The sequence below is a fragment of the Gopherus evgoodei genome, chromosome 6 (genome assembly GCF_007399415.2).
Source record: "Gopherus evgoodei ecotype Sinaloan lineage chromosome 6, rGopEvg1_v1.p, whole genome shotgun sequence".
Taxonomy (NCBI): Eukaryota; Metazoa; Chordata; order Testudines; family Testudinidae; genus Gopherus; species Gopherus evgoodei.
The window spans coordinates 103,137,651-103,153,977 of record NC_044327.1 but is presented as its reverse complement, the minus strand read 5'-3'; the positions used below and the strand labels follow the sequence as shown (position 1 = coordinate 103,153,977).

The 16,327-nt window shown below is 39.9% G+C and overlaps 1 protein-coding gene across 2 annotated transcripts in view; it reads left to right on the top strand.

Moving 5' to 3' along the window:
- The window catches only part of ITGA1 (integrin subunit alpha 1), a 128,518-nt gene that overhangs the window by 100,103 nt on the left and 12,088 nt on the right, over window positions 1–16,327 (top strand). For both annotated transcript variants that reach the window (XR_004000857.1, XM_030565945.1), the window contains exons 22-28: window positions 2,694–2,770; window positions 3,539–3,628; window positions 4,717–4,828; window positions 11,342–11,455; window positions 12,116–12,214; window positions 13,870–13,974; window positions 14,886–14,978. Coding sequence is in view for 1 of the 2 variants with exons in the window: in XM_030565945.1 (XP_030421805.1) it covers window positions 2,694–2,770; window positions 3,539–3,628; window positions 4,717–4,828; window positions 11,342–11,455; window positions 12,116–12,214; window positions 13,870–13,974; window positions 14,886–14,978 (690 nt within the window). In the remaining variant the exon portion in view is untranslated. The remainder of the gene's footprint in view (window positions 1–2,693; window positions 2,771–3,538; window positions 3,629–4,716; window positions 4,829–11,341; window positions 11,456–12,115; window positions 12,215–13,869; window positions 13,975–14,885; window positions 14,979–16,327) is intronic.

Sequence of the window (16,327 nt, the reverse complement as noted above, 5' to 3'; positions counted from 1 at the left end):
CCACCCCCACCCCTGCATACTTACCTCAATTCTTCACAGAAGAAGCCTAGCCTAGGTTTCTCTATAATGAATGGGGATAGATAGGTATCTTAGAATGTGATTCACAAAAGCCATGTGAGAGAGATGTGTCCTAAACCCTGCCCTTCTCACAGAGATAGTTGTCTCATTCAGGATGCAGCGACATACCTGGCTTTGGTAGTCAACCAGAAACAGAAATCCCTCTCTTGCAATCAGGCAGCGTAGCCACTTAAGTTGTTTTCTGTGAGAATGAGTTAGGTGTGGGCGTCACTCCACACAAAACAGGAGGTTAAAGTGACACCCACCTTATAACGTTTAGCTCAGTGGTTATGGCACTCAATTAAAGAGCAGGGCACTGTGCTTTGGGTGTCCCACCTTCCAGGTGTATGCCTTAGCTAGCAAGCTACAGAGTCATTCTCTCTCTGTTTCTGGCCCTATGCTTCTTTAAGAATTTATCCACAATGAAAAAACTCCAATGGGAGAGACTGAAGGCGCTCCACATTGAAATATCCCCATCAGGCAGGAGGGGGAGTTGAATCTGGGTCCCCCACATCCCCGGTGAGTCTGCTAACCACTGAGCTTAAAGTTATAACATTGTCACCACCACCACCGTCTTCTCCATTTTAAATGGGATCCAACCTGATAATCAGCCTTTGAGCACACCTACTGAATCAGACCTCACATGCGAGATAGGCAAACGTCAAACTTTCCCCAGTTCACAGATCGCTCTGGGGCTTACTCAAGAGATAGGTGTCTGGATTCTTCTAGTGAGGCAGTAGTGCACATGCCCAGAGAGAGGTTTTACTCTGGAAATGCAGGCACTAATTTTACATACTAAGAGTTCAGCAGGAATTTTGTGGATCACAGTGGAGCCTGAACTAGAGATTTAGGTACCTAAATCTGAAATTTAATCCCCTAGTACCTTGTGAATCCCACTCCTTGTACTGCTACACTGGCTCCAGGTCCCTACTAACTCTGTCCTGGCTCCTTAGAAGTGAAGCATCAATTCTAGAGATGGTGTTCAAGGCAGTTCTCCAGCACAGAGCAGCTTATAACCTCTATATTAATGATGTAGCCCATTGCTCTGTTTGTGGTGTGGAAAACTATATTCATATATTCCATGAATGACCTGGCTGAGTTTATAAAATATAAATTAGCTAGATGAAAGAAAATTTTCTATAACCACAACATTTTGCACAAGAAATGTGCCTAGAGACCTGGAAGAAAAATGATTAAACAATTGTAACCAATTTATTTTTATTTTAGCAATAAATTTCTGGTAGCCCAGATGTATTCTTTGATGATTAAATCAAATGTCCAAATGCAGCATTTTAAATTGAGACTTCAATGTTTGTAAAATAGCTTAAAATAAGGACAATAAATTGCATTTAAGTTGCTCTAGGATAAAATATCTTATTTGTTTGGGGTACATCAAATCTTGTGCAGATATAATAAATTACTTTAGAGTCTCTCTCACACACCAACATACACACTTTTCCAATTCCAGTCTCTGACTGGTAGCAACTAGATAAGCTGTTCTTACCATGTAGACAAATCAGGACAAAACCCACTACTTAGTGTTCGCATTCACAGCTTAAGAGTCTTCTCATTTTACTTTCCAACTGAAATTGCCAGTTTGTCTGTGGCTAGAGTCATTCAATTCCCACTCAATCTGAAAACCTAGATGTTTCGTACTCTCATTTGCATTCAGATATTAATTCATCTAATTGGCTGGTAAACAGTCCCAGCAAATTCCTGTTCTAGGCCGCTTCCTGACTTCCTTATATGCTCAAATTGCCCAGACAATGTTCTCTGGATCATTTATACCAAAGTTGTGCACACAATTAAACCAATGAGAAATAAAGAGCTTGAATTCAAACTCCTTAAGATTAACAAACTGTAAGCTTGTTATATCACATAATTACCTAATGCTATATTTCCATTAAACCAAAGCAAAACTGCTACAGTGTAATCTGTCTAGTGATGCTGAAAGATGCATTTTGAACAGAGCTTCCAAAACCTTCCATGTAACCTTGTTAGGCTATATTGGCCTTAATTATACTCATCAGTAAATTGTTGTAAAATTCAGGATTATTTATTTGTTTAGATTTATTCAATAGATTTAAAAAATGCTTTTTCAACACTCTCGGCACCTTTGCCATATATTAAAAGTGCCATCACATTAGTATGAACAAATGAAAACCCAGCAGCCTCTTCTAAATGAGGAAGGGAAACAGCCCACTCCAGCTTTACGACCAAGCTTTGTGTACAGATCCCTCCGCAAAGGCCTGATAGCTGCTGTATCAGGCTCTCAGGATCAACAGATGTAGGATTCTTAAATCAAGGAAATTAAATGTACAAAATGGAATTTAAATATGGAATTTTATTTTAACAACCTTTTTTACACACATTATATATTCAATTTCATTCTGGGTCACCAGTTTTGAAAAATTGGCCCTGCAGTGTAATAATCTGATTGCTATTGGATTTCCTTTTCATTTTGGGCAAAAACCTGAAGTCCTACTCATTCAGTTACAGAGACTAAAAACTGAGTATGGACTCCAAGATTTTTGACTTAGGAATTTAGCCAGTTTTCATCTGAATACCTTTTAATATTTAGCTGAGTTTTACTCTCCTTTTCTTAGCATCTTTTTAAAATGTGTTTTCTCCCCCAGATTTCTTTCAGAATAGTATTCCAATTCAATGCTTCTTATCTTCTGGAAAATGCTACTGTTCAGGTGTATGTAACAAGGTTAGTTACCAAAATTACTGCTTTTATATCTCAAGCTTTCCTTTTAGTCACTGTATAGCTTGCACTCCAGCTGGTATGACAGAGATTTCATTTATTTATTTATTTTTGTTCAAAAGAGAATATTGAATGTCTAGAATGGCCCGCTTTAGAGATGTACAGAACTATTGGTTGGTTTGAGGCTATCAGTTGAGGTGGATTAAATAAATGGACATTCATTCATAGAGGCCAGTGAGACACAAGTGACTTAGATTTGCTAGCCTCAACCACAGAAGACATCTGTTCTGATCACAAAATTACCGTACATTGTAATACAATTTGCAGTCTCTGCCCAGGAGAGAGGCCTAGGCCTCAAATAGCAATGGTGTTGCAGCCAGTCAAAATTGAGGTGCCTTGCTATAGCTGCATGGGTAAATTGTTCTGCACCTGCCTGTAATATATGCTGTCATTGGAAATTACAGGGATTGTGTGATAAAGATGGCCCCTACTTAATATAATGTAGCTATTTTCAATCTACAGCAGTTTGTATTCTCATTTCTACAAGGGTGTAATTCTGACTTTGGCCTAATGCAGTATGTACTTTTTACTTACTGGAAAGAGCCATTTCAATTTATTTTTAAAAGACCATAATTAACTTGAAGTGGCCAGTGGGGTTTTTTATATCCACAGATGCAGGTATTTCAGTCTCAGAGTCCTCCCCACCAACTATACGTATTGTATACTGAGGAATATCATAATCTGACCAGAGTGGTGTGTGTTGTTCTGTTCTAGTGATAGTGAAGAACCACTTGAGACCCTGACTGACAATGGAGGAGACATTACAATCCCAGTAAAATATGAAATAGGATTAAAATTTTTCAGGTATTAATGTTTTTCTGCACATAATTTTCTAGTATGGGATACAGCGAACCATTTAAAGAGACTATGTTAGCTTGTACTTGATAATGTACACAAAAGACAAACATTGGCCTCGTGAATAAAAGGCAAACGGTTTATTGAAATGGACCAGTCACTGTCCGTAGCAGACTGCAGCCACTTTTTATTTATTTTCATGTGATTTATAAGATGACTAGTGCAATAACAGGTTTTGCTGTTCATTCAGAGGTGTGTCAGGTGTATTAAAAAGCACAGTTTTCCCCTCCCAGTGAAAACTAGCATTTTGTATTGGCCTGCTATTGTATTTTATTTTTAAAATTTCATAAATTAGCCTTAATTTCCAGATTCTCAGAAGCCTTTTATCAGTTCACATATATATTTTTAACTCAAAGATATATTCTTTGCTCTCAGGAGCAGTTGAAATTCAGTTGAGTTCTATCCTTAGAAATATGTGTACAGAGTATGTCTACATATATCAATATGCAATGTGCTGTGTGTATATTTGTATATGTAAATGATTAGGCTAAATTCATTCCAACTGGGATTTAAGGCAGTTAAGTGCCTAATTCCCTTTTGTGCTTCTGAGCATTTCCCGCTCTTTGTGTTACTTTATTGACTTAAATCATTCCTAATAAATGGATGTCAAATCTATCTTTGAATATAAGTCCTACCCATATGGAATAGAGCTAAATTTGGCCCATCTGTTTTTATCCTCCTTGCTCTTTTCTTATTTTTTTAACTAGGATTCTGCCCATTTTGCATGGCACTAGGGTTGGCATGAAGTACTACTCAACTTGAGCAAGGCAGTGTAGAATCAGGCCTTGAATCCATCTTTCTTTTATGAATGAATTGTTCTGATATAGTTTTAACTAAACAAGGGATTTGTAATGTACATAATATTTAAAAAGACAAGCACTTCATAGAAAACCAATGACTTCTGCATTAATGGAAATAGTAGCACACTTCTGTAACAAAAGTAGCCCTGGAGGATTAACTTAAAGTAACAAAAAGATCTTTATAATTAACTTTGAGTGCATGATTACAAAGGTTTTGTTATTTTTTTTAACCCACAGTAATTTCAAAGATCCCAAAGAATGCCATATTATAATTGCAGCAAATGATACAGTTTCTGCTTATATTAATACAACTCAGAACACTGGGGATGAAGTTAACATAAACTATACGGTAAGTAACAGGAGCTACAGTGGCATTTTAAAGGGACTAGTTCTATGTTTTTGAACTTGGTTGAATGCATTTATGTTCTTTGCTAACCTATTACCTAAGTATGCAACATATTAACATATGCAACATATTAAATCTCCTACAGCAGCATTTTGTGCTTTTTGCTTTCAAAATATTTTATATCAGCAGTATTCAAATGTGATCTGTGGGCCATGGAGCCATTCCAGATGGTCAATGGGAAAACATGTGCCATTGAAACTAGAAGCTGCCCTTAATTCATTACAGTTTGCATTTATTGTTGAGAATTGATATTTCCAGAAACCCCAGCCAGCTTTGAAGAAAGGAAGTACAATGCTCTAAGGACTTTGCATTTCTAATTAAATGAAGATGGCAAAGTAGAATAGTTGGGCTGGAAAAGACATTTAGTGGGTTATAAATCCCTCACATTGTAGCAGGACTGATTTTAATTATCCTTAAAACATCCCTGTTTCCCAGTTTTAAATCTAGCATTGAATATTAGTCCTATCCATTTGAAAAGTCTGAATCAGCAACTTTCTGTCTGTAATAGATGGGCCTTGGGAAAGGATTAACACTTTCTATACAGTAATTATAAAGGTGAAATTGTTATCCCTCTGTTATATTATATCCTACCTATGTCATTGTTACCCACTCATACTATTTAAACATTAACATTTAGATACAGTATTCTCCAATCTTTGTCTTAATGTTAAAATTAAGAGAATGTTTTAAGTGGGATTGTCTGATTTCTAAACACTACCTGACTGAATAAAGGCAGGAGCTGAGGGGCTGCAGAGCGGGTAGTCAGAGATCTGCTAGAGTGTCCCTACTACTAGCTTGGGACCCTGCTTGTAAGTGTTAGTCCTCCTCCCCACCCACTCCTGCAGAGTGCCAATTCAGAAGGAGCAGAAATTTGTGTGCGTGTGTGTGTGAGAGAGAGAGAGAGACTGAGAAAAAGAGAAGCCATGGGGATATCAGAAACAAGTCAGACTGAGCTGAGATAGGGAAGGAGTGGAGCTGCAAGAAGGTTATTGCTTTAGAGCTGCACTAAGAGTCTTTGGGGAAGAATGTTCCTTTGAGCCAGCCAGTACTGCTGCCAGAAGCCATTTCCTTTTCCCAACAATGGCTCCTCCGCTGCTTCCCTAGTTAAAGCATTGTTTTGGACTTGAACACGGAGTTCAAAAGAGAAAGAAAACCCACTAGGAACTCATGTAATACAAGTCCTAAAGGAAAGCAGATGAGCCATACAAAGGAGTGACAAGAAATGTAGAACATGTCAAAATAGAAACTCGGACTGAATCCTTTCTTTCTTTCTTTCTTTCTTTCTTTCTTTCTTTCTTTCTTTCTTTCTTTCTTTCTTTCTTTCTGCATCCGCCTATTTATTCATCAGACACACAGTAAACTGTATTTACTAATTCAGGAGAAGAATTAATACCTGTCTGCTGCTGGAATAAAAGTAATGGAGCTCACATCATGCTCCCTTTCACCATTGGCTGACTAAATAATTATGAAGGGTTAAGGTTAGAGATGAAAGCAACAAGAGTGATGCATGGTGGGTGTGTGCCATAGACTACGGGATCAGAAGGATGAGGTAGATGAGGCTTTCTTTGGACAACTAACTGAAGTTTCCAGATCACTGGCCCTGGTTCTAATGGGGGACTTCAATCACCCTGACATCTGCTGGGAGAGCAATACAGCAATGCACAGACAATCCAGGAAGTTTTTGGAGAGTGTTGGGAACAACTTCCTGGTACAAATGCTGGAGGAACCAACTAGGGGCCATGCTCCTCTTGACCTGCTGCTTACAAACAGGGAAGAATTGCTAGGGGAAGTAAAAGTGGGTGGCAACCTAGGCAGTAGTGACCATGAGATGGCTGAGTTCAAGATCCTGACAAAAGGAAGAAAGGAAAGTAGCAAAATATGGACCCTGGATTTCAGAAAAGCAGACTGACTCCCTTAGGGAACTGATGGGCAGGATCCCCTGGGAGGCTAATATGAAGGGGAAATGAGTCCAGGAGATCTGGCTGTATTTTAAAGAAGCCTTATCGAGGGCACAGGAACAAACCATCCCAAATGTGCAGAAAGAATAGCAAATATGGCAAGCGACCAGCTTGGCTTAACAAAGAAATCTTCAGTGAACTTAAACTTGACCCTGCCAGCAGGTAGGGGATCTTGGGGGACAACTACTACACTGGTGGGGTACAAAATAAACTTTATTAAGAAAATGCAAAAACAGGGAAAAATCAATAGTGAGGGGTATGGGGTTTGTTAAGGTAGTCAATTGGGGAGGAGTTTCTTTTAGTAAATAATATAGGGGGTTTCAATAGTGGGGTACAATACAGTGGAGTACAATACAGTTGGTAACCAATTAACACTGAAGTATAAATGTAACAGGTAGCTAACAATTTCTATGTAAAGGGTGTGTCACAGCAGCATATAACCAACTAACAGTTATGGGTAAAATGTGTTAAATAACCAACAACTCTAGGTAAAAATGTGTCACAGTGGTGTAAATGTAAAATGTGAGGTGTGTCAGAGAGAAAAAGGGTAACCAATGGGGTTTTATGCTAGACTTCAGTAATACAATTGAGGTTTGGAAGCAGTAGGAGCGGGGTGAACACGTGGGGGAAGGGATTAAAAGAGAGAGGGAGAGAGAAAGGCAGTGGTACAGGAATGAGGTTGGGGGATGGGGGAAGAGGAGCATGTGGTGGAGCAGAGACCAAAGGCAGAGGCGCTGCGGAGGGAGATTTAAACTCAGGGAGACACAGAGAGCAGACAGGCTGCAAGTTTAAACAGCAGAGAGATTGCAAAGCATGACTGGGGAGCTCGGGGGGAGACACGGGCAAGCTTGGGGAGGCGGGGTTAGGGCAGCGGGAAGACAAACTTAACCACAATTATACAGAACACAGCAAAATCTTATTTATGATCTAACTTAACCAAGACTACACAAATTAGCAAGTAACAGAACACAATGCAACAATTCTTTTTTAAACCTAACTTACAGAGCACAATACAAACAATTCTTTAAACCTAACTTAACCACAGCTATGCAAAATGAAATTACAACTTATCTAGACTACGAACCTGATTCTAACAGGTGCACCTTACACTATGCCGATTCTTTGATTGGGAGGGGGAGCAGTTCCAGAGGGCAGAGTGGTGTGTGCCCAGGGTACAGCCCCCGGGGGGGAAGGGCAGGTGGCTGCAGCAGTGGGGTGGCTGCAAGCCGGCGGCCCAGGATACAGTCCAGGAAGGCACAGCTTAGCAGCGGCACAGGCTTATTTTTAGCAGCAAAGGTGCTGCGGAGCAAGAAACAGATTACAGATACAGACCAAGGAGTTAGCTTGGGTCGTCTGCTGGGGAAACAAGGCCAGCAGCCAGGACAGGGGGAGTCTGCAAGAGGGAGTTCTTACCAATCCCCAGGACAGCAGCAAGCACAGAGGCAGGAACAGCAGTAGCATCGGAGGATGGAGAGAGGACTCGATTCGCTTACAATAATCAGGAGATCTCCAGGCACAAATTCGTTGTTCGTGGGAGGGGAGTTTAAAAACGGGGGTATGCTCAAAAACAAATGAGAGTGGGGAGAGGGCCCCCCAAAGACCCCTAGCTGATCAGACCAGGTGGCAAAGCAAGGACCTTCTCCGAAGTCTGATCAGAAAATGTCTGGCTTTAAAGGCAAACTTAGGCAGTTTCCCACCAGTACTTTTGATTGGCTCCTCTTGATACAGGGGAGGAGAGAAGGCAGGGAAAGGCTGCAGATAAGCATAGGCATGCCTGGGCATGTTCTGAACCACAGGTATGACTCAGATGCTTAATTAGTTTGCCACTTCAGGTCTTGCATTTCTGGGCAGCGCCCCCCACACCGAGCCCGGGTCTGAACAAAGGAGCCAAACAAAGAAGCAAGAAGCCCCCTCCCTAGGCAGAGCAATGGCTCCAGTTAGTCTGTACAAGCCATTCCTATGAATAGGGCTGTGACTTTAGTTATCACAATGGCCGGGAGGGGCGGCCACACAGGACAAACAGAAAGGAGAGGGGAAAAAGGAATGCAGCAGGGGGACAGCTGTAACAGACAAAACTCAGAAAGGAAGCTTACAAGAAGTGGAAATTTGGACAGATGACTAAGGAGTAGTATAAAAATATTGCTAGAGCGTGCAGGGGTGTAATCAGGAAGACCAAGGCACAACTGGAGTTGCAGCTAGCAAGGGATGTGAAGGGTAACAAGAAGGGTTTCTACAAGTACGTTAGCAACAAGAAGATGGTCAGGGAAAGTTTGGGACCCTTACTAAATGAGGGAGGCATCATAGTGACAGATGATGTGGAAAAAGCTGAAGTACTCAATGCTTCTTTTTGCCTCAGTCTTCACAGACAAGGTCAGCTCCCAGACTGTGTTGCCCAGTGCAGCAGTATGGGGAGAAGGTGAGCAGACCTCAGTGGTGAAGGAATAGACTAAGGATTATTTAGAAAAGCTGGACCTGTAAAAGTCCCTGGGTTCAGATCTAATGCATCCAAGGGTGCTGAGAAAGTTGGCTGATGTGATTGCGGAGCCATTGATCATTATCTTTGAAAATTCGTGACGATCGAGGGAGGTCCCAGACAATTGGAAAAAGGCTAATATAGTGCCCATGTTAAAAAAAGGGAAGAAAGAGAACCTGGGGAACGTCAGACTGGTCAGCCTCACTTCAGTCCCCGGCAAAATCATGGAGCAGGTCCTCAAGGAATTCATTTTGAAGCACGTGGAGGAGAGGAAGGTGATCAGGAACAGTCAACATGGATTCACCAAGGACAAGTCATGCCTCACCAACCTGATTGCCTTCTGTGATGAGATAACTGGCTCTGTGGATATGGGGAAAGCAGTGGATGTGAGATATCTTGACTTTAGCAAAACTTTTGATACAGTCTCCCACAGTAGTCTTGCCAGCAAGTTAAAGAAGTATGGATTGGATGAATGGACTATAAGGTGGATAGAAAGCTGGCTAGATTGTCGGGCTCCATGAGTAGTGATCAATGGCTCAGTGTCTAATTGGCAGTTGGTATCAAGCGGAGTGCCCCGGGGGTCGGCCCTGGGCCCAGTTTTGATCAACATCTTTATTAATGATCTGGATGATGGGATGAATTGCCAGGGGTGGCTCTAGGTATTTTGCTGCCCCAAGCACGGCAGGCAGGCTGCCTTCGGTGGCTTGCCTGTGGAGGGTCCACTGGTCCTGCGGCTTCGGCAGACCTCCCGCAGGCATGCCTACGGGAGGTCCTTCGAAGCCACGGGACCAGTGGACCCTTCACAGGCATGCCTGAGGGAGGTCCTCCAAAGCCACGGGACCAGCGGACCCTCCACAGGCATGCCTGCGAGAGGTCCGCCGAAGCTGCGGGACCAGCAGACCCTCCGCAGGCAAGCTTCTGAAGGCAACCTGCCTGCTGCCCTCGCAGTGCCGGCAGAGTGCCCCCTGCTGCTTGTGGCCCCAAGCACACGCTTGGCATGCTGAGGCCTGGAGCCACCCCTGTGAATTGCACCCTCAGCAAGTTCGCAGATGACACTAAGCTGTGGGGAGAGGTAGATACACTGGAGGGTAGGGATAGAGTCCAGTGTGACCTAGACAAATTGGAGGATTGGGCCAAAATAAATCTGATGAGGTTCAACAAGGACAAGTGCAGAGTCCTGCACTTAGGAAGGAAGAATCCCATGCACAGCTACAGGCTGAGGACCAACTGGCTAAGCAGCAGTTCTGCAGAAAAGGCCTGGGGATTACAGTGGATGTGAAGCTGGATATGAGTCATCAGTGTGCCCTTGTTATCAAGAAGGCCATTGGCATATTGGGCTGTATTAGTAGGAGCACTGCCAGCAGATCAAGAGAAGTGATTATTCCTCCCTATTCGCTATTGGCGAAGCCACACCTGGAGTATTGTGTCCAGTTTTGGTCTCCCCACTACAGAAAGGATGTGGACAAATTGGAGAGAGTCCAGCAGAGGGCAATGAAAATGATTAGGGAGCTGAGGCACATGACTTAAGAGGAAAGGCTGAGAGAACTGGGGTTATTTAGTCTGCAGAAGAGAAGAGTGAAGGGGGATTTGATAGCAGCCTTCAACTACCTGAAGGGGGATTCCAAACAGAATGTAGCTAAGCTGTTCTCAGTGGTGGCAGATGACAGAACAAGGATCAATGGTCTCAAGTTGCAGTGGGGGAGGTTTAGGGTGGATATTAGGAAACACTTTTTCACTAGGAGGGTGGTGAAGCACTGCAATGGGTTACCTAGGGAGGTGGTGGAATCTCCATCCTTAGAGGTTTCTAAGACCCGGCTTGACAAAGCCCTAGCTGGGATGATTTAGTTGGTGTTGGTCCTGCTTTGAGCAGGGGATTGGACTACATGACCTCCTGAGGTCTCTTCCAACTCTAATATTCTATGATTCTGGGTGGGGGGAGGGAACAACCCACAGTCAAACACCAATAAGATAAGGAAGGTGCTAACTAGAAAGCAGGAAATACAGAGTTGTTCTCGTTTCTTGTAGATTGAAAAAGGTGAACACTTTCCAGTGCCACAACTTACTCTGCAGATTTCATTCCCCATCTTGACTTCATCCAAAAACCCCATTCTCTACCTAACTGGATTGTCATCTTCGGATGTAAGTTATGACTATAAACATGAATTCACCTTCATTTTATTTTAAAATTTAAATGTTTTTCTTCCTTTTTTGTGCTTGGTGTCAGAAAATGAAAGACTCAATTTGATTACATATGGGTGCTTAAATTTAGCTTTGCTTGCAATCTAAATGATAACCTGGATTTGGAATAAGATGTAAACCTTCTTAAAGAATTTCTAGAAATGTAGCCATTCACAGAATAATGCCTGCCTAGCTTTATTTAATGGTGTTTCAACAATAATTTGAAGATATCAAGATTAATTTCATTTATTGTTAAGAGTGTGGCGTAGTGGTTAGGGCACTGAAAGGCTTCAGCAGCATCCTGCTTTTTACTGAAGCATGTAGCTACATGCACAATACCTACCACCGCCAATGGTGTGCAGTTTAGATGTAGCCTAAATTACCTCATTAAAAGACTGTGTCATATTTGTAATGAGAAAGGTAATATAAATAATATGCTGTTACCTTCATTTTGCTCTTCTACACTCTGGTTATTAACAAATGTATAGAAATGGGTATACTATAAAATGATCTTGTTATTACAGTTGCCAAATCTTAGGAATACTGTCCTATTTCTGGAGCTTTTGAATATTATTGTTTTAGACCTTTGGGCAGTAAGAGAGATGATATTTTTTCTAACAGAATGCCATCTGCCAAACCAGTCACCCTATAAATCCATTCAACTCTGGGATGCAGTTTGAGCTGGCAAAAAAAAAAGAACCTACAAAAGATACAGTTATGGTAAGCCTGTCTAAAATCTGTGCATTCATTGCAGTATTTACCTAGAATGTTTTGAGTAGAATATTTCTAATAAATACAGTTAAGACATTGCTCCATATAATTTCATCTAGTATATTTTAATAGCTAAAGATGTTACCTTTAAAGGTAACATGCTATAATTTTTATTAGCTCTTGCTGCAAAAGCTGCACATGAAGCTGAACTACACATCCTTGGACCAGATCTTCGACTTGTGTAAATCATTATAGCTCCGTTGATTTCAGTGGAACTATGCCTATTTACATCAGTGTAAATCTTTTATCCTTGTCCTTCTAGTCTAATGAAATAAATATTGAGTAATATTTTAAAGGCCTGAACTTCCACTTCCTGGCCACTTTGTTTAGTCATTTCCAACTATGCAAAGTAGTTTGCTGGGGTGGAATCTGAGTCACTACAGAGAATTCTTTCCTGGGTGCTGGCTGGTGAGCCTTGCCCTCATGCTCAGGGTTTAGCTGATCACCATATTTGGGGTCAGGAAGGAATTTCCTCCAGGGCAGACTGGCAGAGGCCCTGGAGGTTTTTTGCCTTCCTCTGCAGCATGAGGCACGGGTCACTTGCTGGAGGATTCTCTGCACCTTGAGGTCTTTAAACCATGATTTGAGGACTTCAATAACTCAGACATAGGTTAGGGGTTTGTTACAGGAGGGGTGGGTGAGATTCTGTGGCCTGCGTTGTGCAGGAGGTCGGACTAGTTGATGATGATAGTGTCTTCCAGTGGTTTCCCCAGGAATTGAAATTTGGGGGGTGTTTGAATTTACAGGTGGTGTGTGTCAGGACCAATGAGTTATATAAAAGAGATATAAATAAAGTAAATGTTTTGTTAGGATAATGCAAATTTAACATAAGGATAATGCAAGTTACGCCAAACCACATAACAGGTCTAGATTTCTAAAAAAATATAATTTTTTTAAAAAAATGTATTTAATATAAATTGACTTTTGAAAAGTAAGCCATCATGGGATAAGAGGGAAGTCCTCTCATGGATCAGTAAGTGGTTAAAAGATGGGAAACAAAGGGTAGGAATAAATTATCGGTTTTCAAAATGGAGAGAGATAAGTAGTGGTATCCCTGAGGGGTTGGTACTGGGACCATTACTGTTGAACATACTCATAAATGATCAGGAAAAATGGGTAAACATTGAGGCGGCAAAATTTGCAGATGATACAAAACTATTCAAGATAGTTAAATCCTAGGCAGACCGCGATGAGTTAAAATGGGATCTTGCAAAACTAGATGAAAAAATTGGCAGATGAAATTCAGTGTTGATAAATGCAAAGTCTATGAGGCATTCTGATCTGTTACATTTGCCAGGCAGTTTACCCGGATGTAAATGGCTATGTAAGGTGGAAAGTGATTAGGCCCTCCATTTTAAGATTGTTGCAAGTTTCTGCAAAATCAATCTGCCAAAAACTGTGAATTAAAAAGTAAGTTTGGTTATTTCTGTGTAACTTTTTTTGTCTAGCCAAGCTCCAGTAATCAATATTCTTTTAGTGTTAATAGCACATATAACTAAACTATAGCAAATTACAAATCACTAGTCTATACATAGGATGTTTTATTCTAGAGAGTCATATTAAAATGTTTAATTACTAATTCCTGTCCATAAACATTTAAACAGGACTCTGCTACATACAACTATGCATCCATTAATTGTACTCTGGCCCCATCTGATATAACTCAAGTGAACATTTCATTAAGATTATGGAAACCTACCTTTATAAAAGTAAGTAAGGCTTCTCCACATTCAATATAACTATGGGTTTGAAACAATATTAAGCCAAATATAATGCTTAGACAGTTATATTTTTTAATCTTCAGTCTTCTAGTACTTGAAATTGTTTCCTTACTATTTTAAGAATTCCCTTGAAATTAACCTACATATATTCTGTTACTGAGGTACTCAGAACATTAGAATTAAAAATGCATTTTCACCAGAGCTATATAGAAAAGAACTATTACCTACATGTGATGTGCTGCCTCTGTGTATATGACCCAAAATAGCATTCAGATTTTAGCTAACATTTCACATTGCATACTCATATTTCAGCAATTCAGTTTTTCAAGACTCCATTTCCCTTTAAATATCTAAGCTTTGCCTTGTTTTTTGGAGATGAATTAGGCTCCACTCCTGCAAATGCTATGTATGCACTGAACTTGATGCTCATTTGTTATACCTACATGCTTAAGGTATTCACATGTGCAATTTTTGCAGAATCAGGGCTTTAAATATGTGAGTCTTCATTTCATATTTTTTTGTTTCTTTCCCATAATTTTAACTATACTTGGGGTTCAATCCTACAAGTACTGAGAGTGCCTGGCATGTTGCAGGATCAGACCATAGGTCCATGTGCATTATTTCTCTGTCTTCACTGTTGTTTGAAACTTTAGCATCATGTGGAGAATTAATGTGCTGTTTACCCACTTATCTAGATTCATTAATAAAATTGTTCAATAAGATTTGACTTAATTATTTTAGTAGCATCCCACTATTCCTCTCTGCGATTTTTCTATTTATCAATCCATTTTGCTCTCCTACCACCTCACAAACTGAACCTAGTTCTATGCTGTTATTCATCTCTGGAATTTCAGTCTTAAAAATATTTAACATAAACAGCGGAGTCTGTTTTCTTCCAGGCAAATATTCACAGTTTAAATTTCACTGTAAGAGCATTACTTCAGAGTGAAAACTCATCACTGATTTTGAGAGGAACCAATCAAAAGCAAGAGGTATGTGCGACCCTATTCTCTGACACCCATTGTAGAATTTACCCTGTTAATGACATGTTTGATATGTTACCTGCCACAGCGAACCACACTTCTCTGAGGAAGAGGTCTATAATTTTCTATCTATTCAGGGTAAAAAAAAGGTCAGAACTAGCTTAAAATAATATTGAATGATAGGAAAAACTATGCTATTTATCAATTTACATATGAAGTGTACCTAATCTGGAGCTAACCATTGCAGTAAATTAGTGCTTCCCCTATCCATGTGGATATGAGACACATAAAATGAATCTTTTAAAAACATTAATAATTTAAAAAGCAGCTGTCCTAGGTAGTCTTGGAAAAACAAATGTCCTTTAGAAACAATTCTGCTTATATGCAATATTTTCCTCTAAGTCTGTTTCCTCCTCTTCATTACTAAGAATATTTATATGAAAATAAGATTTTATTTCCTAAAGCTACATCTATCCTGGCTGTGCAATCCCCATTTGCAATAGCTCCTATGGCCTGATTACCTTCTATTAAAGTACATTGCGTGTTAATGGGAGCTGGTATAATCAGCTCTGCTATCCTATCTTTTTAAGTTTGTAACTTTTATTTAACTCTTTAAAACATCTTAGAATAGATTACATAAAACTATACAAAATAAATTGATTGTATTGTTTTCTAGGGTAATTTCTGGTTTGTGTAATAATGTATTAGATAACTACACTGGTAACCCTGGGTAAAAAGCTTACTATATGTTACTGTGCAGTGCCCTCAAGAATTTCTGAAAGAATGACCTTCAGAATGATTTAGTTCTTGTACATATTGCTTTGAGAACTACAAACTGATTACATGCCAGTGATGAGCCATGAGCTTTTTCTTTCTTTTACTATATACATTCCTTTTAAAACACAGATTAAAATTTAAACCATAATCTAAAATGCAGTTTGGCTTCTCTTGAAGATAAACGGAGCTACCTCTACAGTGTCATATGAATCAGAAATACCTTGTTTTAATTATAAGAAGTTATTGAAATTAAATATTTAGTTTACAAATTTTAAGGCCTTGCTGCACAAGAGAGTTACACTGTTTTAACTTAAATTAGTTTTTTAAACCAATTTAAGTTTAAAATGGTGAAAGGTCCTGTGTGGACAATTATTTCAGTTCAGCTTAAACCAATTACAAAGAAAACTGGAAAAACAAAATAAGTCTGGTTTAGAATGAGAAGATTTTCTACACAGACTTTTATATTGATTTAACTAAATTGGTTTAAAAATCACAAATTTAGTTAAACCACTGCAACTTTTTCATGAAGCTAAGCCCTTAACATGCTCTTTTGAATCATGGAGCAAGTACTGTAGACACTC